Source organism: Podarcis filfolensis (assembly GCF_964270895.1).
Source record: "Podarcis filfolensis genome assembly, chromosome: 14".
Classification (NCBI taxonomy): Eukaryota; Metazoa; Chordata; class Lepidosauria; order Squamata; family Lacertidae; genus Podarcis; species Podarcis filfolensis.
In genome coordinates, this window is record NC_139616.1 from 20,231,069 (window position 1) to 20,256,939 (window position 25,871).

At 45.8% G+C, this 25,871-nt stretch overlaps 1 protein-coding gene across 1 annotated transcript in view; it reads right to left on the reverse strand.

Annotated features, from left to right (window-relative positions):
* LRRK1 (leucine rich repeat kinase 1) overlaps nucleotides 1–25,871 on the reverse strand; it is an 85,357-nt gene that overhangs the window by 34,474 nt on the left and 25,012 nt on the right. The window contains exons 3-15 of the mRNA XM_083586102.1: nucleotides 19,383–19,546; nucleotides 16,848–17,019; nucleotides 15,444–15,623; nucleotides 14,841–14,989; nucleotides 13,803–14,029; nucleotides 13,351–13,478; nucleotides 12,063–12,226; nucleotides 11,739–11,876; nucleotides 8,138–8,250; nucleotides 7,978–8,054; nucleotides 4,848–4,977; nucleotides 2,943–3,055; nucleotides 1,721–1,935 (exon numbers count right to left, since the gene is read on the reverse strand). Of these exons, the coding sequence (XP_083442228.1) occupies nucleotides 1,721–1,935; nucleotides 2,943–3,055; nucleotides 4,848–4,977; nucleotides 7,978–8,054; nucleotides 8,138–8,250; nucleotides 11,739–11,876; nucleotides 12,063–12,226; nucleotides 13,351–13,478; nucleotides 13,803–14,029; nucleotides 14,841–14,989; nucleotides 15,444–15,623; nucleotides 16,848–17,019; nucleotides 19,383–19,546 (1,970 nt within the window). The remainder of the gene's footprint in view (nucleotides 1–1,720; nucleotides 1,936–2,942; nucleotides 3,056–4,847; nucleotides 4,978–7,977; nucleotides 8,055–8,137; nucleotides 8,251–11,738; nucleotides 11,877–12,062; nucleotides 12,227–13,350; nucleotides 13,479–13,802; nucleotides 14,030–14,840; nucleotides 14,990–15,443; nucleotides 15,624–16,847; nucleotides 17,020–19,382; nucleotides 19,547–25,871) is intronic.

Consider the following 25,871-nt stretch of genomic DNA (forward strand, 5'->3'; position numbering starts at 1 on the left):
GATGGCCCTTGTGGTCTCTTCCAACTCTATGATTCTATGATTCTATGAACAACAATTTTATACCCTGCCCATCTGGCTGGGTTTCCCCAGCCACTCTGGGCAGCTCCTGACAGAATATTAATATTAAAAATAATAAAACAATAGAACATCAAATATTAGAAACTTTCCTAAAAAGGGTAGCCTTCAGTTGTCTTCTAAAAGTCAGGTAGTTGTTTATCTCCTTGACATCTGATAGGAGGGCGTTCCACAGGGCGGGCACCAATACTGAGAAAGCCCTCTGCTTGGTTCCCCTTGGCTTCACTTCTCGAAGTGAGGGAACCGCTAGAAGGACCTCAGAGCTGGACCTCTGTGTCCGGGCTGAACGATGGGGGTGGGGACACTTCTTCAGGTATCCTGGGATGAGTGCATTAACTCCATTTAATGCCATCCCCATCACCCTCCACAAATTCGAGAGCAACAGGGACTGTGGCAGAGGTCCCAGCTAGCTTGCTTGTCCCTGTTCTCCCCCTCACATTTTGACTTGACTCAGAAAACAACTGCCTTGAATAGGGCATCCCTCTCTCATAGTGCTAGAATGTGTATGTGTGTGTGTGTTTGTGTGTGTGACCCAATGAAATTGATTGGCAATGGATTTGGAGTGGACAAAAGCAAGCGCTTCTTCACACAACACATTCCTAATTTATGGAATTCAGTGCCAGAATATGTGGTAATGATCACTAGCTTAGGCAGCTTTAAAGGTTGCAGACACAGGGAAACAAAACAGGTAATAAGCACCGGGTGAACGCATCCATGCCTCTTTATGGGGGATGGACCAAGTCAAGGAGGATAGGACTATCAAATCAGCTATTGGCCTAGAGCAGGGGTAGGCAACCTAAGGCCCATGGGCCAGATGTGGCCCAATCATCTTCTCAATCCGGCCCACGGATGGTCTGGGAATCAGCATGTTTTTAGATGAGTAGAATGTGTGCTTTTATTTAAAATGCATCTCTGGGTTATTTGTGGGGCACAGGAATTCATTTATTCCCCCCCTCCAAAAAAAATATTGTCTGGCCCACCACATGGTCTGAGGGACGGTGGACCAGCCCATGGCTGAAAAAGGTTGCTGACCCCTGGCCTAGAGGGCTACACAGAACCTCCACGTTCAGAGGCAGTTGATCACTGAATACCAGTTGCTGGAAAGGCAACAGAAAAGGAAGCCGGAAGCCTCGTTGACCTTTGTGGAAAACATAGTTTTTAAAATTAAAAAATGCAGAAGGGCAAAAAAAGCCTGCTGGTATCATGGCATCACAGTGGGGTACCCAAAGGAGCATTCAAAACATTTTAAAATGTTTTAAAATTACAAATTTTGTGAGTACCTTGGGATGCCACAAACATGTGTTTGGAGGGGTGAATATGTCCTGATTACCAGTCCCCCACCATCTATCTACAGTCGTACCTTAGTTTTCAAACGCCTTGGGAGTCGAATGCTTTGGCTCCCGGACGATCGAAAACCTGAAGTGATTGTCCTGGTTTTCGAATGTTCTTTGGAACCTGAATATCCGATGCAGCTTCCGTGGCTTCTGACTGGCTGCAGGAGCTTCCCTTCTGTTCTGAAGGGATTCTGTTCGACTTCCAAAGCACCACTGTATTTGGTTTGCCCCTTTGAAAAGGAGGAAGTCTTGTCCTGCCCTGCCTTGAGCTTGACACTCCAAGTCTAAGCTTTGTTTTACCTTTGATTTACCTTTGATTTGAGTCCAGCCGGTCTCTGAAGCTCCCACTTTGTGGTCTGGATGGTGCCGTCACTGGGCATCGAATGAGAAGCTTTCCCCGTCTGCAGGATCTCAATCAGTGTGGACTTGCCCTGGCGCGGAGGACCCACCACAATCATTTTCATCAGGTTGCATTTCTCTGCTTTGCGTAGCTGGGCTCGCAAGTAAGCTAAAATGGTCTTGGGGCCTAGCAAGTGAAGGGATGGAAAAACTGCTTAACTGATCACAGCAGTATAAGAGGGATTTGCAAGGATTGTTCTAACACACCTTGAATTAAAGAGCATGGGTGGGGACAACAATTCCCAATTCAAATAGAAATGTTTTTAACGAGGAAGCAAATAGCCTTTGGAGCTGATTAGGCTGGATTAAAATGATGGGGTGGGAGGGAAATCTCAAGTGGATGCTCTAACACGACCTTTAAAAATGAACATGAATGCATACTTAATTCATCCAGGCCAAGGAACTGTAATTTCTAATTGTGGACTTATTCATAAAAGTATTTTTATGCTGCCACATAAAGGTAGGGGAGAAATTCGATCTAGTTCACATTTAAATGCAAATCTATCAAATGCACACTTTCTGAAACAATATGAGATCCAAAACACAGCTATCCTATGAAACCCACACTTATTCAAATTTTGCAATGCAGCTCTCCAAACGAAACAATGTGTACAAAAATGCATATCAGGTACATGTGCGAGTAAAAGCGATTTCAGTGAAAGCAACATGCAAAAATGCATTACATCAGGAGAAACAAACAGCTTTGAAAGAAATGTGTACGTTAGTTCAAACCAGTCTCCTCCATCCCTAACCACCATATCGCTGATATGTCACTTTTAAAAACACTTTCACAGAAATAGTCAGACAAAAGATAACAGTGCAAAATAAAACATCCATAACCACATCAGCAGCATCCCTAAAAGTACCGCTGCACATGTGACACAAAATATGTGCAACACAAAAGGGACCTTTATGAACTATGACAGAAAAAGGTTGCCCCGAGAACAAACCGATCAAGCCGAATTTGGATCGCATGGAAAGGTTTACAATTCCACTTTGTAACAACGGCAGCCTGGACAGATTCCACCCTGTTTTCTCCACCATTCAATAATAAATTCACCCAGGCTGGGTTTGGATTCTCTCTCTGTTCAAACAGCTGATATTAATAAAACCACAGGGAGGAAGCAGACTCACCCTCTTTTCTGATCTCTGCAGGGAGGTTGCCAATATTTAGCTCTTCAATATCCAGCTGCCAAAGATTAACCAGTTGGCCAAGTTCAGGAGGAAGTTCTTGTATGCCGGCGTTACTGCGCAAAAAATAAACAAACACACCCACCGGCCAATCAACAGCCTTCCTTGAGAGGGGTATCTACATGATGGTGGCCACCAAATTTTGACAAATGCAAACATTTGAGGTGAAACGTAAAGGGCTCCAGCTTGGGTGTAAACCTTTAAAGAATTCAATTGGAAAGAAGTGATCGAACTAATGAAATTTCTTGGGGTTTGGGGCCACACAGAAAGCATTAATGTAAATGTGTTGGCCAACCTGCCCCTTGCCAAACTCTGGATGTCCTGTTAGATAAAGTTCGAGGCAGGTGAGGAAATTTCTGGAGGAATGGGCAAAACCGAGAATTACCACCCATTTTCACCTAAAAGCGAAATTATGTTTGCTTTACACTGCACCTTCCACTAATGAGTCAAAAGTGGCACAAGTAGTTCTCCTTCACTCAGTTTTATTCTTTTTACCTCACAACAAATCTATCAGGCGGTTAGGCCTGGCCCATGGTCAGATTCTGATTGGCCCAAGGTCACTCAGTGAGCTTCATGGCTGAGGGCTGAGTTGAACCTGTGAGTCCCCAGTCCTAGAGTTATTGGAGGCCCTTGTCCCCCCTCACAGAACTACGGTTCCCAGGGTGGTTTAACAACCAACCCCTCTCCACATGGAACTCTGGGAACTGTAGCTCTGCAAGGCAACAGGGGCCTTTTAATTACTCCCAGAATCATAAAATTACAGTGGTACCTCGGGTTAAGAACTTAATTCGTTCTGGAGGTCTGTTCTCAACCTGAAACTGTTCTTAACCTGAGGTACCACTTTAGCTAATGGGGTCTCCTGCTGCCGCCGCACGATTTCTGTTCTCATCCTGAAGCAAAGTTCTTAACCCGAGATACTATTTCTGGGTTAGCAGAGTCTGTAACCTGAAGTGTCCGTAACCTGAAGCGTCTGTAACCCAAGGTACCAATGAATAGAGTTGGAAGGGACCACGTAGGTCACCTAGTCCAGCACCCTGCAATGCAGAAATCTTTTTCCCCCCAACGTGAGGCACGAACCCACTACCTTGAGACTAAGAGTCTCATGCTCTACCGACTGAGCTCTCAGCACCTTTAACAAACCACAGCTCCCAGAATTCTTTAGGGGAAGCCATGACTGCACAAGTGGTATCATAGTCCTTTAAATGTTCTGTGTGAATTAAGCCCTAGTCAGACACGCTGACTAATGGGAGGGCAACCTTTTTTCTTTTTGCAGAGTGCTGCAATCTGTTGAAATATACTCTGAGTCGAGTGTGAATTTCATGCTCTTTATTCAGCTCATAGTAGCAATGAATGAAACTTTCCCCAAAATGTCTAAGCTATATATACATTATTTACACAATGGCTCCCGTGTGATTGGCTAATTCCGGGCTGCTCCTGCAGGCCAATCAAGTCGCTGATTCACTTCCACCTGGAGCTGGATTGGGTGGCTCCTGTGGACCAATCAGACTGCTGCATTCTGGATCCTATTATTCTAGGATTCAGCTCAGTACATAACATCTGTCAAGGGCCAGAGGGAGGAAAGTGGGCAAAGTCAGCCCTTTTCCTCTCTCTCCTCCAGCAGTCAGTCAGATATCTCCTAAACTGGTCACTGGCAGAGGGCTTTTGAAATTAGACCAAGAGGCACAAGCTGAGGGGTGCAGGTTGTGCCCCTGTGCTCTAGCCAGTGCACCACACTGCCTCTGCAGAGCACACAGGGAGGATCAGATGAAACATTCAAGGATTATCAAGGGATAGCAGCAAGAGTTTCCATGACACCAGCCACCCACAGTGCGCGATACCTGAACTTACTTTCCCAAGTAAAGCTCCGATAAGCCTTTCAGAAGGCAGACTGACTGCGGGACGGAGTCTAGATGGTTGTCATTGAGACACAAGACTTCCAGAGACTCGCACAGGAATTCAGGAAACTCCAAGTTGGAACCTGGGGAGGGGGGAAAAGGCAAACAGCAAGCAAATGTGGAAGATGAATGCAGAAGTATGAAGTCGCGGGCAGTTTGTTTAACAGAATTTTATTTAGCCAACAGAATTTGCATGCCGCTTAGCTGTAAAAATGTCTAGGTGGTTGATGTAAATTAAAACATATGTTTTATGTAAACTAAAACAGAATACCTGGGTGGTATTCAATTAAGTTCTACTCCAGAGCAGCCCACTGAAATTAATGAACACATGGCTAAATTAGGGCCATTCATTTCAGTAGGTCTACACTGAGTAAAACTTAGTTGAATACTATCCATTGAAACTGTTGACAAAAGCTGAGAGTTAAAAACAAGTTAACTTTTTTGTGCAAAATACAGACAAAAACCAGCAGTTTAAAATATTTGCATAATAAAATTACATACTGAAACACGTATCATCTTTACAGATCTGGGTAGACAAAAAAGGATTTTAGCAGGCTCCAGAAACAGTACAGCAAATCGTTTGAACTTCCATAAGGCACCTTCCTGTGTTATTTATTTTTTTTGTCAATCATTGTGTTCATTACAGTTGATTGACCAAAAAACAAAGCACAAAACATATGTGGTTGCTTCGACTGGAATGCTAAGTTAACCTCACTTAACAGAACACTTGTTCCTCTGGTGAAATGTTTTGCACTGGCGGAACGATGTAGCACAAGCAAATACATAAGCAGGTGATGGGTAACTTCACTGCACAATAGACTGTTCTGTCTGTTGTGCCATGAGTTTGTTTCTACTAGTAAAACCGATGTGATGGATTCAACTGTTGTGCAACAGTAAAACTGACACGTTTTGCCTTTGCACTAGTGAGCTGCATTCAATGCAAAATGCGCTCACTGTGGACACACTGAAATTAATGAACACCACTTACTTGGGCCTATTAATTTCAGTGGGTCTACTCTTGAGTAAAACTTAGCTGGCTACAACCCTAAATCAGAATGTCAGTAGCACTAATTAATTACTGACACTGACAAGGTAGGAACTAATTTATCATAACTGGTCTGAGAGAGATGACATGTTGCCTCAGATATGTTGCCACCTGTTCGGTAATAGATCAGTCTTCTCAAGGAAGATACACAAAAGAACATTTATGGAAAGACCAGGAAGCTGCCTCAAGAGAGGATAAACGATGCATTCTCTAACCCCTTGATAAAAATCTACAGTAGGAGAACACAGAAGAGCCTGTTTCAACCTCCGAATGCTTACAAGAACATCACACATTTTTTATGGCAGTCTTCTTCCACAGACAAGGCTCCCTGAGCAACTTAAGTCAGATGAATAGAAACAACAGCAAATCATTAGCAGTGAATGTGGGCTTTAAAATGGCCTATTTAAAGAGGTGGAGACAATGACAGATCGCCTTGTTGTCGTTCTCTCCCCTTGCTCACAGGGCAGTTGATTTTACATGCCTCTGGGTTGAATCCAACCAAGGCCCCATCTACGCTATGCATTCAAAGCAGCTATGGCCCTTTTCAGACAGAGATGACTTGGCCACTGTACTCCATGCTCTGGTAATTTCCAGACGGGATTACTCCAATGCGCTCTATGTGGGGCTGCCCCTTGAAGACAACTCGGGGAAATGCAGCCGTCAGATTACTGGCTGGAGTTCCATCTACATCTCGTATAACCCCGTATTAAAACAGCTGCATTGACTGTCAGTTTGTTTCTGGGCCCAATTCAAGGTGCTCATGTCGGTGTTTTTAAAGCCCTAAACGACTCAGGTCCCAAATATCAGAAAGACCGCCTCCTTCCCTTCAGCCTATAACTTCCAGCGAATGCTCTAAATGTACCTCTTTCCCCTGACTTTTGATACTCGAGATGTATATTTTAAGGACCCACCTTATTCCTGTGTTTTGAAAGGCATTTTAAACTTTAAAAAGGTGTTTTGAAAGGTGTTTTAAGGAGGTCCCTATTCCCCTCTCAGGATGCGGGTGGTGCTGTGGGTTAAACCACAGAGCCTAGGACATGCCGATCAGAAGGTTGGTGGTTCGAATCCCGGCGACCGGGTGAGCTCCAGTTGCTTGGTCCCTGCTCCTGCCAACCTAGCGGTTCGAAAGCACCTCAAAGTGCAAGTAGATAAATAGGTACTGCTCTGGCGGGCATTTCCGTGCACTGCTCTGGTTCGCCAGAAGCGGCTTAGTCATGCTGGCCACATGACCCAGAAGCTGTATGCCGGCTTCCTCGGCCAATAAAGCAAGATGAGTGCCACAACCCCAGAGTCAGTCACGACTGGACCTAATGGTCCAGTCCTTTACCTTTCCCTATTCCCCTCTCAAAGATACCATTCCCAGAGTTCCCTGGGAAGAGGGAACAGCAGTTCTGTGATGGGAATAGGGGTCTCCTAACAACCCTTGACCTCTTTAAGATACTTCCCAGGATTCTTTAGGGGAAACAATGACTGCTTAAAGTGGTGTAATACTGCTTTAAATGTGTGATGCGGATGGGGTCTCAGTCAATGCACAAGAGGAATGGCTTCTGCTTGCACAATTGAATTTTCTTTCCTCTCCTCCCACTGTGTGCCTTCACAACTGCTCTGGGGAGCTAGGGAAATCAGCAGAGCAGATTTTTTTTTTTCCTTTTGGAAGAAGTAGGGGATCACAGAATCATAAGAGTTGGAAGGGACCCTGAGGATCATCTAGTCCAATCCCCTGCAAAAGCAGGAATATGCAGTTGTCCCATACAGGGATTGAACTTGCAACCTTGGCATTATCAACACCATGCTCTAACCAACTGAGCTATCCAGGCAGGATGGAGTGGAAGTCCCATGGTGCAAGCAGAAGTCATTCTGCTCATGCAACGACTTAGTTGGACACAACTCTCTGTGAGCAGTGGAAGGGCAATAATGAAGAGAAGAATAGTGATAATAATTTGCATGCTGGATCCTTCTTGCCATGACCAATGGATTGCAACCAGCCCTCCCCTCCTCATAAGCTCCCGCCCAGCCCTTCGGTCCCCGCATTCCATACCCGAATCGGTGCCAGAACGTGCTCTGCTCCTTGTAGTGAAAAATGAAATCCGCTTAGTTCTGCCCCCTTCGCCAGCTCTGTAGGCAAATGCAAACAAAGACCAATGAACCAGAGAGCCCTCCTCTGTGGGATTGCTCCAAAACCAACACGAAGAACTCACTTTCCAAGCTGGTTCCTCGAGAGATCAAGCGATTTCAGCTGCCTGCAAGTCCACTTCTCCTGAGAAGGTAATGTGACTAAGCGGTTTCCTGAGAGTTTCAAGGACACCATTGCCTGAAAGGGGAAGCGACAGTTTTGAGGGGTCAGTAATGGATAATCGGTTAAAAGTTCCAGTAGTTTCACACAACGAAGGTAGAGCTGAAAATTATCAACAACAACAAAACAAAAACAACAACAACAAAAGAAACTTTTTTTGAGCTTATCCTGAACCATTGCAGGAATCTCAGTCCACGCCTGGAGATTATTTGGCAAACTGGACTACCTGATCTTGCCATCCAAGATGTGTGGGTGCAACGATTTTAATACTCTTTAAACATTGTTGAAGGAAGCAACAGACTTTGCCATGACTTAGCTCATCCACTTCCTCCTTCCACCAAGTTGAAATAACAGTAGAGTTCCAATCTCTGTTAAGCGAGTTGAAATCTTGCCAGAGAGAGCTTTCTGAGGGAAAACCATCAGAAAATTTCACCTCTTTCTCTCCTTCGAAATATTTCACTCCAGAATTTGCCTCTCACAAAAAGAATGGAGAATTTTGGAAGGCTATTTTTGCTTAGCCTTCTGGATGTTGTTGGACATCAAATCCTATCAGCCCCAGATGGGATAGTCAATGATCAGGAATAATGGGAGTTGTAATTCAACAACATCTGGAGGACACCTCGTTGGCTACCACTTATTTATATGGTATGGTGTTTTATGGAATGACCTGAGCAAAAAACAGAGAAAGGGAGGAATGATCCCGGCCCCAACAAAGAGCAGAACCCTTATGGTTCATTTTGGTTAGGCATATGGACTAAGTGGCACGTGGTCTAAACCATTGAGCCTAGGGCTTGCTGAACAGAAGGTTGGTGGTTCGAATCCCCGCGATGGGGTGAGCTCCCGTTGCTCGGTCCCAGCTCCTGCCAACCTAGCAGTTCGAAAGCACATCAAAGTGCAAGTAGATAAATAGGTACTACTCTGGCGGGAAGGTAAACGGCATTTCTGTGTGCTGCTTAGTCATGCTGGCCACATGACCTGGAAGCTGTCTGCAGACAAACACCGGCTCCCTCGGCCAGTAAAGTGAGATGAGCGCCGCAACCCCAGAGTCGTCCACGACTGGACTTAACGGTCAGGGGTCCCTTTACCTTTACCTTTATACCAGTGTAACAGCATTGGTAGTTTGCAATGGGAATTAGGAAACTCATATTCTAGTTCAACAATAGGTTAACTTGTGCTTGAACTACAAATTTCTCAGGAAATTCAAATTCCATTTCACAGCTGTCAACATTTGCCCCTGAACCATTGATTTCATAGGTCTTTTCGTCTACAGAATGACCCTATATTTTTGGTCAGCAGCAAAGAATATCTCTGGGGAAGAGCCATAGTGTAGCTTAATGCTAGGAAAAGAAATAGTCTTAGGTTCAATCCTTCACACTTCCAGCTGGGAAGGACTCCTGGGTGAAACACCATGAGAGCTGCTGCCAGACAGTGTCAACAACATTGACCTAGATGGCCTGATGGCCTGACTTGGTTTAAGGCAACTTCCTATATGAACAGTATACGATAGTCATATCATACTCATGATTTCCCTGGATCCCCAGCTGGTGAGACACTGCAAGCTTGCCAGGGACTCTGGTTTCTAAATTACTGCGATTCTTGTTGTGCTGCACTGTACCAATAGCATAATGTATGATAGCATAGCAAGAGTGGTGGCACAGAGGAAAGATAAGCCCAGGAAAAGATGCCACAGCAGCACCACCTAGTGTTCCAAAGGCTGGACTGGCATGTGCCTTCCTAGCCATGTATTTGATTCCTTCAGCGAAACAAAGCCGTGTTTATGAGAGCTGCTCAGATCCTATGCTGTCTAATGCTCAGGAATCCAAAGCCAGTTTACGCAGCCAACTTCAGCCCCCACATACCATATTTACTCGAAGGTAATGCACTCTTTTTTTTGCCAAATCATGTCGCGAAAATTAGGGTGCACATTTGATGGCGCAAAATTCACTGTAGTCATATCAGACTCATGATTTCCCTGGACCACTAGCAGGAAAGTATGGGGTTAACTGGAAAATATGGTTGCTGGAGAATTCGAACGAAAACAGAAGTGAAAATTGTTTGCTTGTTTGTCCCACATCTGAAGTGGGAATCAGGCCAGAGAATATCAATTGGTATTTGCTGTTGTTGTTTGTTTTTCAGTCTGTAAACAATCCACAATCACTGACTCCTCCCCCCCTTTAAATTTGTGCTTCCTTTGCACTGAAACGAATGGTGTGGAAATAATGACTCCCTTAATTATGTTAAATCTCTAACTTTCATGATTTATGTTAAATAGTGGAAAGCAAGATGGGGGGAAAATGTACTCTTTGGCAGAGGTCAAACTGCAGTGGAATGGAAACAGCACTGATTGTGACAAAGACAGCTGCCTTCTGACATCCCTGCTGGAAATACAGGCATATACTGGACCATTCTGAGAGGGGGTAGCTTTTCCCCACATCAGCAACACACAAGGGCTGCAGTCGCCACAACCACCATGAATGACTTCACCATTTCTTGTTCCAGAGTGGACTATTCAATCCCAATTAGCAATTAATTCCCCTAAAGGACAGCTGGGAGCCGAATGGAACAATGCTGTCTGAAGGAGGTCTGAGAACACACACACAAAAAACCTCCTGCAGGAATTCATTTCTTACATTTCTATCCTGCCCGCTTTCTAGGGAGGTTTGAGGAGGTGTACATGCTCCTCCCTTCACCTGGTTTTATCCTGTGAGGCAGGTGAGACCAAAAGATAAGGAGTGGTCCAAGGTCATCCAGTGACTGTCTGGGTTGAGGCCCTGATTTTGGTTCTTCCCATTTCTAGTCTGATTTTCAGAGTGGTGGCTAACCCATGGCCTTCTTGCTGTTGCCAAACTACAACTCCCATCATTCCTGACAGGGCTCATGGGAGCTAGAGTACAGCTCAAGTTGAAGGGCCACAGTTTAGCTACCTCTGCTCCAATCACTAACTCTGCACTGGTTCTCTATAACTAAAAGGTAAAGGGACCCCTGACCATTAGGTCCAGTCGTGGCCGACTCTGGGGTTGCGGCGCTCATCTCGCTTTATTGGCTGAGGTAGCCGGCGTACAGCTTCTGGGTCATGTGGCCAGCATGACTAAGCCGCTTCTGGCGAACCAGAGCAGCGCACGGAAACGCCGTTTACCTTCCCACCGGAGCGGTACCTATTTATCTACTTGCACTTTGATGTGCTTTCAAACTGCTAGGTTGGCAGGAGCAGGGACCTAGCAATGGGAGCTCACTTCGTCACAGGGATTCGAACCGCCGACCTTCTGATCGGCAAGTCCTAGGCTCTGTGGTTTAACTACTACACTGGTATTGTGGCTTTAGCAAGCTAGATTTTGTAGCCGGTTCAAAAGGTCCATTCGGAATCCTATCACGCAACGTACCCTTTCGACTGAATTCCATCTAGGTTCCTCTGCCACTCTAGGGACACAAAAGTAATTGGGGAAGTAATTATATCTACATTTACTCTCTGAAATAAAGAAGGCAACCAAAAGCGTAGTGACACTTACTTCGAGCTGGAAGAGACACTGGGGAACTTCTTTCAGGGAATTATCAGAAAAATCCACTTCCCTGAGATGATTTTTCCAGAAAACAGCCAAAGTATCCGGGAGGAATTCAATTGCATTTCTAGCGGCTTTGCAGCATTTCTAGAATTGAGAGGGAAAAGAAAGTCTGTATGTGGACAGAAATCCCCAAGGCATTATCTACTCTTCAAGGGAGCTCACTGGGCAGAATCCCAATTATAGTCCAAGAGACGTGGCATCCCTCAGCCATGCCAAGCAATTCATGTGCCATCTTACAAGGCCTCTGCCACGACTGCAGTTCAGACTTACCAAGGGACAGGCCCATGGCCGAGGAAACACTTTCAGGTTATTCCTGGATGCATTCAGGACATTCAAGGATTTCAAACAGTGGAGAAAAAGGGTGGGCAGCTCCGACAACTTATTGTCAGAGATGTCCAGCTCCTGCAGCTTCCTTAATCCAATCCAGTTAACTGCTAAAAAAAAAGAAGAAAAAGAAGAATCAGCGGAGGATGATGATGAAGAAGAAGAAGAAGAAGAAGAAGAAGAAGAAGAAGAAGAAGAAAGGAAGGAAGATTTTGTGAGAGGTTCTTAATTGTCATAAGCGGGTAATGAAATTATTCATTTTCTTTATTTCCAGTTAACTGTATCCTGATTTTCAGACAACAGGTGTCTACTAAAAGCAGCTTGTGTCAGTAAAAAATAAATAAATGAGACTAGCTGTGCTTACAAAACTAAAAGAAAAAAAGACAGGACATACAAAAGGAGTGGAGAGAGAAACTAAACTAAAAGGAAGTTGGTAGCCTGCAAGGAATTGAGGGACGAGGAGAAACATCTCCATTGCACTGTACTATATAGCACAAGAATGCTGAGCTCTGGGGCTGAATTACTGGTGATCTGGGGCTAGATCACAAAACCCCCTATGAAGTAAGGTGTTTGGGACTTCTTTATAGAGAAAAGGCAACTAAGCAGTGACATGAAAGAAGTTTATAAAGTAGCACGGAAAAAGCAGATAGGGAGTTGTTCTCCCTCTCTTAGAACAGTAGACCCTGGAAGCCAAATATTGGAAGATTCAGGTCAGAAAAAGGAAACGATTTATTCACACAGTGCATAGTTAAAGCGATGGAACTCTCTCCTGCAGGAGGCAGTGATGAGCACCAACTTAGATGGTTTTAAAAGAGGACTGAGGAGAAGACTATCAGCCGCTACTAGGCTATGCTCTGCCTCCATGATTGGGGGCAGTAATGATGATGAACAGAAGCCACAGGAAGGGTGAGTGCTCTTGTGTCTGGGTCCTGCTTTTTGGGGGGGGGGGGCCTTCACACAGGCATCTAATCAGCTGCTTGTCCTGATTCTGCAAGCTGGTCGTATGTTTTTATGAGAAGCAGGAGAACACACAGCACAGTAGGCTATGTGGCAGAGGACTCTTGACAAGGGATCGGCAGATCAGCAGTCACCCTGCACAGGTAGTTCTGGCTAGACAGTTTCGTCACAAATCCACAAGGTTTGGTGAGAATGGCAGCAAGGTTTACTGGTTCCCACCCACTGGCTAGGCAGATCGCACAGGCCAACCAGAAATTCTCAGCTAAGAAGCACCCACCATTCTCCACATCTAATAACTTTTCGAGATAATTTTTGGAAGCCACAAGCCTTTGGAGTCTGGAAAGGTGCAGGAATCCAGAAGGAAGAATAAGGAACCTGTTGCTGGAAATGTCGATCTCAAGCAACCTGTGGATTTAAATAAACACAAAAGATAAATCTGCTATATATTTTGGAAAGTTGTTTGTCTGTTTGATATGAATTAGGACTGCACTGATTTTAACCACTGAGTTCAAGGCTGCATTTTGGTTTGGTTTCTTAAGATTTACCAAGCTACCAGAAGGCATACCCGAGATCATGTGGTCCCTTTCATTATCTGTGGGACCAAGAAATGTTACTGGACTCCAGATCCTAATAGCCCCATCTAGCGAGGCAGTTGTCAGGGATGATAAGAGCTGGAGTCCCACAGCAGTGGGAGGGATACAGGTTCCCCAACCAAGACATGGTACGTACTTTGTGCAGATGATTCCATCTGAAGAATGTACATCAGGAAGTTGGTTTAACCGGTTCTCAGCAAGGTTTAGTTTCTGGAGGTTTATCAGTCCCCAAGGGATAACAGAAGGAAGGGAGGTCAAGCAATTGGCAGAGAGGTCCAGCTCAGTTATCTGGTGGGAAATGTCTATCAACCATTCGAGATCCACCCAAGGAAGCCCAAGGTTCGACCAGTTCACAGAAAGAGCCTGAATGTGAAAGAAAGGTGAAGGTTTTAATGGGAATCATCAATGACTCTGACTGAAAAGCATAAAATGTTGAATCTCTGGGATGCATCCAGGCCGTTCAGCTGTTTGGTAAGAATGCTGCAATTTTGCTCCAACCATCATGATCAGCACTGTTTTCATGCTGCTCTAGTTTGGTTCCCGACAACCACTAAGTTACGTGTCTCACTGTTCTGCTATTTAACTTATGAAATTGTATGTGGAAGTCACATTCGTTTCAGTGCAAAGGAAACAACAGAACAATGCAAAGAACACAATAATTACTTGTAGATTTAAAAATGTGAACAAATGCCAATTGAATACACTTGAGTAATTTCTGCTCTGGACCACAGACGGACATGCAAACAGATTGTTCTCAGCATCACAATCGCCAGTAGGGAGATGGATGCTCACCATGGCAAACACTGGCCACAAGTGCTGGGGCTGATGGGAGTTGTAGTTCAGCAACATCTAGAGGCCCAAAGGTTTCCTATGCCTGCTCAAGCCAGTCAGCCAGCCAGCCTGCCCAAGCTGCAAGCCTTAATGGAGGCCAGGGAAAGTCATCTGACTCATTCCAGCTTATCAGGACAAAAATAGGCCTATCATGGGGCATTGTGACTGATCTACTGTGCGCTCAAGTCTTCACGCTGTGTTAAAGCAATGAATTAAAGAGAAACTTTTTTGGGGGGAAGGGGAAGTATGGAGTGTATCTGAGGCCACAAAGGCATGCTATTAGCATTACCAAGTGCAAGTCACTTAGTTCCCCTTGTCTTGTGATATGCAAACACCTACTCACTGTCTTTGCCGGGGCATTCCCAGGTAAATTGATTGTTTCTACGAAGTATTTACGAAGAACTTGTTTGCTTGTGCTGGGGCAGTCCACCAGGACGTAGGAAGAAAAGAAGGATCCATTCTCAAGCAAGAAGGCAGCAACCTTTTCATGTCCTAGCAAAGAAGATGGAAGGGAAGAAAATTAACACCCATGTGCACATTTCAGGCTATTTTTAAAACAAAAATGCCATACATCCCAAAGACCTGCATGCACACTATATAGCTAAAGCACATTTAAATCACAAGGCTCCCTCCCCCCCAAAATCCTGGGAACTGTAGTTTACCCATCACAGAGCTACAATTCCCAGCACCCTTCACAAACTACAGTTTGGGAGAAGTTATGTGCTTTAAATGTCTGGTGTGAACACAGCCAGGTAATTAAAAAACACCAGCTGAGAGGCTCGTTGATTAAAAAAAGAAACCTCTATGTGTCAAATACAGTGTGGAATGGGGAATGGTGCCATTTTGCAGCCAGAGCCGCCAACCTTTTCTACTTTTGCCCCTAAGTGAGAATGCGAAGTTTCTAAAAGGGAAAGGAGACCACAGATCCCACGTTCACATACAGTACCTGCTTTCATAGCTGCATAGAGTGGCAAACGTGTCAGAGCTGCAAACTCGTTCTTTCTCAAGGCATAGCTGTCGGGGTCTGCTTTGTATGTCAGCACTAAGAGCTTGGCTACGTCCAGGTGGCCCTGCTGGCAAGCAATGGCCAGCATCCAGTTCAGGAGCTGCAACGTGTTTGCAGGACCTGTTTTTTTAAAAAAACAAGCACAAGCACAACTACGTCAGGCTCTGGATCAATTTACAGGCAAGAAAACACAAGGGGCATCGCCCATAAACAGCACACCTGTCAATTATCTTGTAACAGGACACCCAGGGCTATTTGCCATCTCAGTAGCCTCAGGACTGCCAGTCAACAGAACAGTCTGGTTATCTGGCATGGAGTCTGGAGCCCTGTGAAACTCGACTTTCAATTTAGATAAATACGACGTCTAGCTTTAGGGCATAATCACAGTAAAATTTAAAGCTCTATCCTGTCATGGGCTTTCCCCAAGGAATCCTGGGAACGGTTGCTTTGTGAAGGAGCTTCCCTATTAAACTGTTATTACAATTTATTGCTGCACTGTTTATAAATACCTTGCCTTGTAGGAAAAGCCCTCGGAAGGCCCTTCACAGCGTGGAAGTTAAAACTTAAAACTAAAACAGTATCAGGTGCAATAATACATAAGGGGCCACAAATAAAACCAGTTTCATGCCAAAAGGCCTATTGCAGCTGCTTACAACCTTTTTATTAGCCGGCCATTTTAATGACTACTGTGTTCTGCTTTAAATGGTTTTTATATTTTATAGTATACATACTGTTGTATACCTCCCTGATATTTTATGGAGAGGGTGGTATATAAGTCCTTCAATAAATAAAGTGCTTGGCAGTTTGTTGTTGTTGTTTTAAGTCAGCGGGTCCACTTAAATGTGTTAAGAGAGGTGACCAATCAGAGCTTTAGGATAGAGAGACTTCTACTATGTGGGCCACCACGAAAAAGGTCCTAACCCTGGTATTTATCAATCTCATTGAACTTAGTGGTGGTCCAGGCAGCAGGGCCTCCAAGGCTGAGCTTAGGGGCCCAGGTAGCTTCAAATCCTTAATGCTTAAAATGGTAGAATGCTTAAAATGGCCGCTTGGTGTGACAGATGGAACATAGGGACATGGAAAGCTGCTTGACACTGAGTAAAACCATTGATCCATCTAGTTCAGTATTGTTTATACTGACTGGGGCAGCATCTGTGAAGGATTTCAGACAGGGGACATTCCCCCAACCCTACCTGGAGATGCTGGGGCTTAAATGTGGGACCTTTTGCCTGCAAGGTGGATGCTCAACCACTGAGCTATGGCCCTTCAATGGAAGGTACTAGAGGCAAAGTAGCTTCAACAAGCACCTTAAAGGCTAATGGGATGGGCAGGAGAATAACCTACCATAAAAAGAATCCAGCAGTTCTTTAGCAACGTCTGTATGCCCAAAATATGCTGCCACAACAGCTGGGTTATCGTCATTGGGTTCCAGGGGCAAAGTCACGCATGCTTCTTTCAGCAAATACCTCACGGTCTCAAGGTCCCCATAGGCAGTGGAAAGACTCAAGAGGAAGCCCTGGTTTGGAGAAGAAGAGTGGAATACATAGCATACGCGCCCAAATGAACCAAAACACAGAGATTTTTTTGTTATTCACAAGCCATAGCGAAGATATATCAAAGATAAGAGCCTGTTGGATCAGGCCGATGGCCCACACCGTTCTCACAGTAGCCACTCCCATGCCACTGGGGAACCTGCAACTAGCACCTGAGCTTCTCCCCTCCTGTGGAGACGGAGCATAGCCATCATGGCTAGTAGCCACTGTTAGCCTTATCCTCCATGAATTTGTCTAATCCTCTTTTAAAGCCCCCTAGGTTGGTGGCCACCAATGCCTTGTATGGAAGGAGGTTCCACAGTTTTTAAAAATCTGTCCTGAATCTTCCAATATTCAGCTTCGCTGGATGCCCACAAGTTCAGATGCTTTGTTTGTCTCTCTACCTACTTTCTCCATAAGATGTTTTTTTGGGGGGGGGGGATGTGGCCCGGAATTTCATAAAATGGCCTTCTCGATCTCACCAGGATATACTGACGTGAGGAAGCTGTAGCTCGCAAGGTGTTGTTAGCCTACAACTCCCATCGTCCACGACTACTGACCACACTGTCTGGGGCTCATGGGAATTGGAGTCCAAACTCTTCTGAAAGGCCACTGGTTCCTCATCCCTGGTGGAGGGGTAGCTAGAGAAGAATCTGGAAGCGAGTAGGCCAAAGTAACGCACTGTGGGACGGCTTAGCAGGGTTAGCCTATGATTTTGACTACAGGGGTAGAGGTGGGTAGAGGGGAATTTTCCGTATACACCCCTGCTGTTTTCTGGATCTCAATCGTATTCTCCCTCAGAGTTGCTCCCCAGTGGGAAAAATAACAGGCCAAAGGTGGGAAGGGTGGTTAACCCTTTCCACAATGCTGCTACTGTGAACAAAATGGGAGACCTGCCGCACTTAAATGCAACCACTGTGAAGTTAAGTGGGCATGGGGGAATCGTGAGATATTGGCCTCATTTTCACCTTACAGTTATCGGGCAATGTTAAAAAGTCATGGCTTCCCCACAAAGAACCCTAGGAACTATCGTTTGTTAAGAGTGCAAGTAATTGTTAGGAGAAAGTGTGTTCTCCCTCATGGAGAGCACAGGTTGCGGTTGGGGCTGACAAGACACCTCACTGTTACTAGGCAAATGGTTTGGCCATCCTTTAAGCAGGGGCTGGCTGTTACTGGGGAAATCTAGATGTTGCCATTTGCTGATTGACAGCCCTATTTGTTAAATACAATGCTCGCAGCGAAGAACTTCCTCTTTTCGCTGCTTACTTCGGATCACCCGCCTTCCCTTCCCTAATTTTAGGCTGTTTGCTTGACCTTGCTATGCCTGTCATGGGGCTGTCTGCTTTGGGGCAGGGGCCCAGTAGGAATTTTGTCCATTTGGCTGATTAGTGTGCGCCACTTGGTTTTTGCCTACTGCGTAGCAAATCGTCACAACTTGTAAGGTTTGCAGTTAGGCATTGGTCTTGGAATTGGTTGGTGGAGGGGTATGGATTTGGCTGTGTCTGCCCCTCCATAATGCTGCTGCTGCTGTTTCAAGGGTTTTCCATTAAAGGAACCCAGGGGCTCCCCATGCTTTTGTCCAAAACCCCCTGGCAAGGGGCTAGGGCCCCTGGGAGCATTCTGGGGAGAGGTGAGGCATGGTTCCCAGTCCCGTCTCTCTCCCCAGGTGTCTTACCCTTGCTGACGTCGCGGGGGGTGCGAATGTCAGAGCTGTCCACGTGCGGGGTCAGTTAGTGCTACCAATGCCTAAGCAACCACTCACATTGCTGTGATTTGAATAAAGTTGTGGCCAAAATTATGCCAAAAACCTTAAACAAAAATTAAGTGTCAATTGTGATTTTCTTTGGGGGGGTGTCTTGGGGACCTCGATGCGCAACACTATTCACCTTACAGAGCTATACAGTGGTACCTCGGGTTAAGTACTTAATTCGCTCCGGAGGTCTGTTCTTAACCTGAAACTGTTCTTAACCTGAAGCACCACTTTAGCTAATGGGGCCTCCCACTGCCGCCGCGCCACCGGAGCACGATTTCTGTTCTCATCCTGAAGCAAAGTTCTTAACCTGAAGCACTATTTCTGGGTTAGCGGAGTCTGTAACCTGAAGCGTATGTAACCTGAAGCGTATGTAACCCGAAGGTACCACTGTAATTCCCCAAGTTCCCTGGGAAGAGGGATTGTTAAAGCATTCTGGGAACTGCAGCTCTGTGAGAGAAATAGGGGTCTCCTAGGAAACAAGATTCAAGAGGCTGCAAGGTTATGCTGGAGATCCTATAGCAAATGTCTTGATTTGCAGAATGTACTCTTCTCGTCTTTCATTTTGGCGCAGAATTTTGACGGCTGTGCCCTTACCTTCTCCACTGCTGAGATGTTCTCCTGACACACTGCTTTAATCAGCTCCTGGGCTCTACCAAATTCTCCACTTCTGTAAGCGCCCTCCACAGTCTCTGTCGCTGGACCCTGGCCGATGGAGAGACCTCCAGCAGAGGACTGTCTGGCCCCCATGCCCATGGGCTCTGCACACAGAGAGAAAGGGGAGAGAACTTTTATTTACTTAGAAGCCGCTTTCTGTGGGGAGGCCCTCAAGGCTGCTTTCAATGTAGAGCACTAAAAATGCAATAAAAATACAGGCAAGATGACATAAAACAGCAAATTAAAAAATGGCAGAGCAGGTTAAAGCAACAACCTGCAGAAAGAAAAGACATGCAGGTAAAAGGATCTCAACACAGGAACATAGGAAGCTGCCTTATGCGGAGTCAGACTATTGGTTCATCTCAGGACAGTACATCTCAGGACTGACTGGAGGGACACGGGTGGCGCTGTGGTCTAAACCACTGAGCCTCTTGGGCTTGCTGATCGGAAGGTCGGCAGTTCGAATCTCCGCAACGGGGTGAGCTCCCATTGCTCTGTCCCAGCTTCTGCCAACCTAGCAGTTCAAAAGCACACCAGTGCAAGTAGATAAATAGGTACTGCTATGGCGGGAAGGTAAACGGCATTTCCGTGCGCTCTGGTTTCTGTAACAGTGTTCCATTGCACCAGAAGCGGTTCTTTACCTTTACCTTTTTACACTGACTGGAAGTAGCTCTCCAGGGTTTAAGTCAAGAGGCTTTCCCACCCCTTCCTGGAGCTACTAGATAGCAGATGGTCCACCACTGAGCTATCAAGTTTGATGAGTGTTTGGGGAGGGAGGGAGAGAGAAGAGGACCAATAGCTGAGAGAAAGGAATAAATGTGTGCACTTTCAAATAGGGACACGAAACTGTAGGTGACACTTCCTTAAATATCTGCAAAAGGTACTTTCCGACAGATGCTATCTAATGAGACAAAGGCGCCCTGGATCCTTCCCAGAGAGGCAAGCAAAAAGACACCCCACCCCTCAACCTGGTGCTTTCCATATGTTTTGGACTACAACTCCCATCTACCAGTATTCATATTTAGCATAGTTCTGTATTAGAGACACAAAGTTTTAATTACTGTGCTGTTTTGACAGGCTTGTTTTACTGTGCATTCAATTGTGGGTGTTTGTTTTAATGTTTTGATGGAATTGTTTTTACTGCACATTTTAATTACCGTATTTTTCGCCCCATAGGACGCACCGCCCCATAGGACGCACCTAATTTTTTTTTTTGGGGGGGGGGATAAAGAAAAAAAAATATTTCCCTCCCCCCCAGGCACGGGGCAGGCGCGGGGGAAGCCCGAGCTTCCCCCGACCCCAGCCCCCAGAAAGCCTGCTATCCGCAAGCCTAGGGAGCCACACCGGTCTCCCCAGGCTTGCGGAGAGGTGCGCGAAGCCCGGGCGTGCTCTTCAGCGCGCACCAGGCTTCGGAATGCAGGCAGCTCTGCGCCACCCTTCGGAGCCCCGTGCAGCTTCGCGCCAGGCTCCGGAGGGTGGCGCAGAGCCGCAGGAAGCCCTGGAGCGCAGGCAGCTCTGCGCCACCCTCTGGAGCCCCGCGCGGCTTCGCGCCGGGATCTGGAGGGTGGCGCAGAGCCGCAGGAAGCCCTGGAGCGCAGGCAGCTCTGCGCCACCCTCCGGAGCCCCGCGCGGCTTCGCGGCGGGATCCGGAAGGTGGCGCAGAGCCGCAGGAAGCCCGGGAGCGCAGGCAGCTCTGCGCCACCCTCCGGAGCCCCGCGCGGCTTCGCGCCGGGATCCGGAGGGTGGCGCAGAGCCGCAGGAAGCCTGGGAAAGCCTGCATTCACCCCATAGGACGCACACACATTTCCCCTTCATTTTTGGAGGGGAAAAGGTGCGTCCTATAGGGCGAAAAATACGGTACACATATTTATTTTGCAATTGGTATTGTAAACCACTTAGAAGACACTTTGGCAATTAAGTCATATATAAATTAATTATTATAAACAAGAAATAATAATGCAACTCTGATCAACCCCAGCCAGCACAGCCAAATTAGCTGGGCTTGATTTGGATTACAAATCCTGTCAGTCCAGGGATGGGGGATAAATTTGATTCGGTTCACATTTAAAGGCAGATCTATCTAAACTGCACATTCTAAAACATTCCAAGAACTGAAACGTAGACATCCTTTGAACTTTGCTCTTCTGCAACTTTTGCAATGCACTTCCCTGGCCGAGTAATATGTACAAAAATGTATAGACTAGGCCAAGTGGTGCATAAAAAGCCATATATTTGTGAAAATAACAAACAAAAACGCATTCTACTAGGGGGAAATATGCTTTGCAAAAAGGTATGTGTGAGGCAAAAGTGCATTCCTAAATGCATATATTAGAAGAAAGTTACATAAAGGCATTAAAAAATTACAAACTGTCGTTGAAATAAGGGGAACTGAACTCAAGAGTAGAAAAACGAGAAACAAAGAGAACCTGAGTCAACAGATTCATCCATCCCTACAACAGCCCCATCTGGAGGGCACCAGGATTGGGAAGACCATGGCAAAAAAGCTTTTAAAAAATCAGTATAATGTTCCCGCTGTCCCTTAAAAGGGAGAGGGGCTCGGGGCGAGCTGTGGGGCGATAGGTGAGGGGGTGTGAGAGGTGTGGGGCAAAGGGAAACTGTCAAAGGGGTTGGCGGGGAGACGAGACTGGAGAGAAGAGTGAGCTGGGGCGGTAGCCACCGGACCATTGTCATAGTGGCATGTCAGCTGCTACAGGGCTCTTGGATTGGTTTTGCTGCTGCTAAAGACTTGGCACGGCTACCCGTCTGGTAACCTTCCACAAACACTCAATGGGCTGAAAGAAGCAGCTTAAGTGCAACCCTCTACCGACAAAGCAATAACCGCCATATGGGGTATTCTCCACCCTCGTAAAGCACACCCTAAAACAGGGGAAAGAGTTGGGATCCATGTGCAGCTGTCCGCAAATACCCTTGAATAAGGCATCTTGGGTTACCCATAAAGTCTGACTAACTCTTCCTCGTCAATTATTCAAAACGAAGCTCAGGTCGCTGAGACAGCCGAGACGGCTCCGGGGATTTGCGCCATTAAGCTGCGAAGGCATCAATAATCTCCCACATGATCCTCCCGGGCCTTAGAGAATGCGGGAAGGACAGGATGATCGGTCAAAGCTGGGGAGCTGGCATTGGCTCCAGGTCTTTACGCATGGCAGAGTAATGCCCAGAGAGGCCGGACCATAGCTGTCAACTTTTCCCTTTTCTTGCGAGGAATCCTATTCGGAATAAGGGAATTTCCCTTTAAAAAAGGGAAACGTTGACAGCTATGGGCTGGACTCCATTGGAAGAATCCGAATCCAGTGCCACAGAGCTGAACCAAGGAAGTAGATGACCGCACTAGGAACTAGACTTGGGGTGCAGGCTTCAGCGGGGTGCCAGCACCACCTTATCCTGAATTCTTGGGTAGATGCTGGGGTCCAAGGAAGGGCCCACCCTTGATGTCTGCCCTCCTTTCCTCCAGTAATAATAATAATAATAATAATAATAATAATAATAATAATATATTATTTCTACCCCAGCCACTCTGGACGGCTCCCAACAGAATATTAAAAACATGATAAAACATCAAACATTAAAAACTTCCCTAAACAGGGCTGCCTTCAGATGTCTTCTAAAAGTCAGATAGTTGTTTCTTTCCTTGACATCTACCGAGAAGGCCTGTGCCTGGTTCCCTGTAAGCTCACTTCTTGCAGTTTAGTATTCAACACAATGCCAGGTGGCCATGTCTATCTGCCATTCTAATTTCCCACAATGCCTCAGATGTAGCATCTCTGTGTGGGGCATTATTGAAAAATTATATGGTAGCTAGGTCTCTGTCACTCAACCAGGTTCTAACTGCTATTTCTACCCACTGCTGACACAACATGAAAGAGCCGTAGTCCATAGCTGTCAACTTTTCCCTTTTCTTGTGAGGAATCCTATTCGGAATAAGGGAATTTCCCTTAAAAAAAGGAAAACATTGAGAGCTATGCCCTAGTCCCTCTGACAGAAAAGGGACCCTCAAATCTAAGGCTGGGCAGCAGGCAAAAAGTTCTGCTCTGTTGGCCAGGTTAAGAGATGGCTGGGCTCCTGGTATGCATTTGCAAAACTATGCCAGGTGAAATCTTAAATTCCAGGGTTTGACTGAGAGTGGGTTGGAAGGAGGGTAGAGGTTGAGGTTTTATTAATATTCCAGTAATATAATGGATCTAGCATGTTAAAATTTGCAATGAACTTCAACATCTGAAACAAATCCTTGACCACCTCTGTTAGTAAAAGAAGCAAAATAAACTCTAGTAATATGATGCATCTTATGAGGATACATAGCTCCATTCAATGAAAGCTTATCAAAATTCCAGTCCATCCCTGCTCCTCACATTAACCCTACATACTGAAAGCTTTAGCAAGAGATATCTTAAGCTTGCTACAGAAGTTGATCAGGCCCAGATTCTGGTGAGCCTCCAAGGACAACCTGTCATTTTGGGGCAGCTACCATGGACGCGGGTGGCGCTGTGGGTTAAACCACAGAGCCTAGGACGTGCTGATCAGAAGGTCGGTGGTTTGAATCCACGCGATGGGGTGTGAGCTCCCGTTGCTTGGTCCCTGCTCCTGCCAACCTAGCAGTTCGAAAGCACATCAAAGTGCAAGTAGATAAATAGGTACCGTTCTGGCGGGAAGGTAAACAGCATTTCCGTGCGCTGCTCTGGTTCGCCAGAAGCGGCTTAGTCATGCTGGCCACATGACCTGGAAGCTGTACGCCGGCTCCCTCAGCCAATAAAGCGAGATGAGCGCTGCAACCCCAGAGTCGGTCACGACTGGACCTAATGGTCAGTGGTCCCTTTACCTTTACCTTTACCACGGTGCGCTCTCTCTCTCTACACATGCCATTGTGCTTATTCGTCTATAAGCAGCCTTCACCACCCTGGTGCCCTTCAGACATTCAGCTGCCTAAGAAATCTGGAGGGTACTAGGTTGGTGAAAGCTGATCTATAAGGCACACCCAAAGACAGTGATAGGAAAAACTTGAGCATGGAGTTTTGAGAGACAGGATTTTAAATGCAATATTCCCCCACTTCCTGGAAAAAACCCGCTCTAATAATATAAACAGTTTTTAATTCTGTTGTGCCCCAGCTCTGCGTTTAACCTAGTTTCAACAGTGCAAAACAACTCAACAGCATTTGCATGAATCTCAAAGAGTCGCTGAAAAAAATATGTAAAGCATAATTAAACGTATAACGCAAACACAGAAAGAAATAAAATTTTGTTGTAGAGCTTAATTCATGGATTGCAAAGCTGGCATCTGTGGGCAAAACTCTTGTGCAGAGGTGTTCCTTAGTGTCTGCAGGGTCCCATCTTCTGACTAAAACTAGGCTTTGAAGAAGCCCCCTTTAGCCAAAAGGATGAGGTGAATCTTATATCGATTGGCTTCTCTTACAAGCTATCCTTAATGCTAGTGTACTAAGGAACAAAAAATAGAGGAATTGTGATAAACTGCACATTGCAACTCACATATCCTTTACATTGGGTGTAGGTGGTAGATCTCTCCGTGACGTGTAATAGATCAGGAAAAGTACCCGATTCCCAATTGTTTAACAATGGCAATAACACCAACAAAATTACTTTTCCCAGTTAAAGTATGCTGCTGAAATGAAGGACAATAACCAGGGGAGAGAGAAAGTGTGTGTGTGTGTGAGAGAGAGAGAGAGAGAGAGAGAGAGAATGGTTCAGTTCTGGTACTGAACATCAATTCCTCAGCTCAGAATGTGCTCAGAGGCACCCTGATCTAACTGCATGCCTTCTGGTAGAACATGGGGTTCTACGAACAAAAACCCAAGTAAACATCCCCTATTATGCCTGAAATCTGTGCACACCCTCCCCCCCCGGCTTTATGACATGAACATTAAAACGACAGAGTACCATTCTTTAGTGGGGGAAAAGCCCGACTGCCTGTCATTCTCTAAATATAAAGCATAACTCTTGATTTGTGTGACATCAATGCAAGTCGTTTTAAGAATTCTAGAGTTCTGAAATACCCACTTTGAAGGCTTTTATCACCATCTCTTATTGCCTTTATTTAGCACTCTGGATGCTTCTCTGGATGGATTTACAATCCCCCCCCCCCATTTTTATTTGCAGGAAATAACTATATATATGATAAAACACAAAGTCAAGGAAAATGGAGCTGCTTCCATTGCAATCTCCATCCAACGGCCACCTCGCGCAGGGAACTCACCTTGTCATTATTCGGAAAAGCAGCTCTAAACCCCTCTGAATTTTAAGTCAGATTTGAGGCAGCACAATCCGCAAAGTCCAATGTAAGCTAAAAGGCCATTAACCCATCGCATGCTGCAAGGAGCGCTCCCCATGCGCTCTCCCATGCTCTTAGCACCTTGTGGCTGAAAAGGAAACCTTGGTCTGAAATAATTACAGATAATTTTT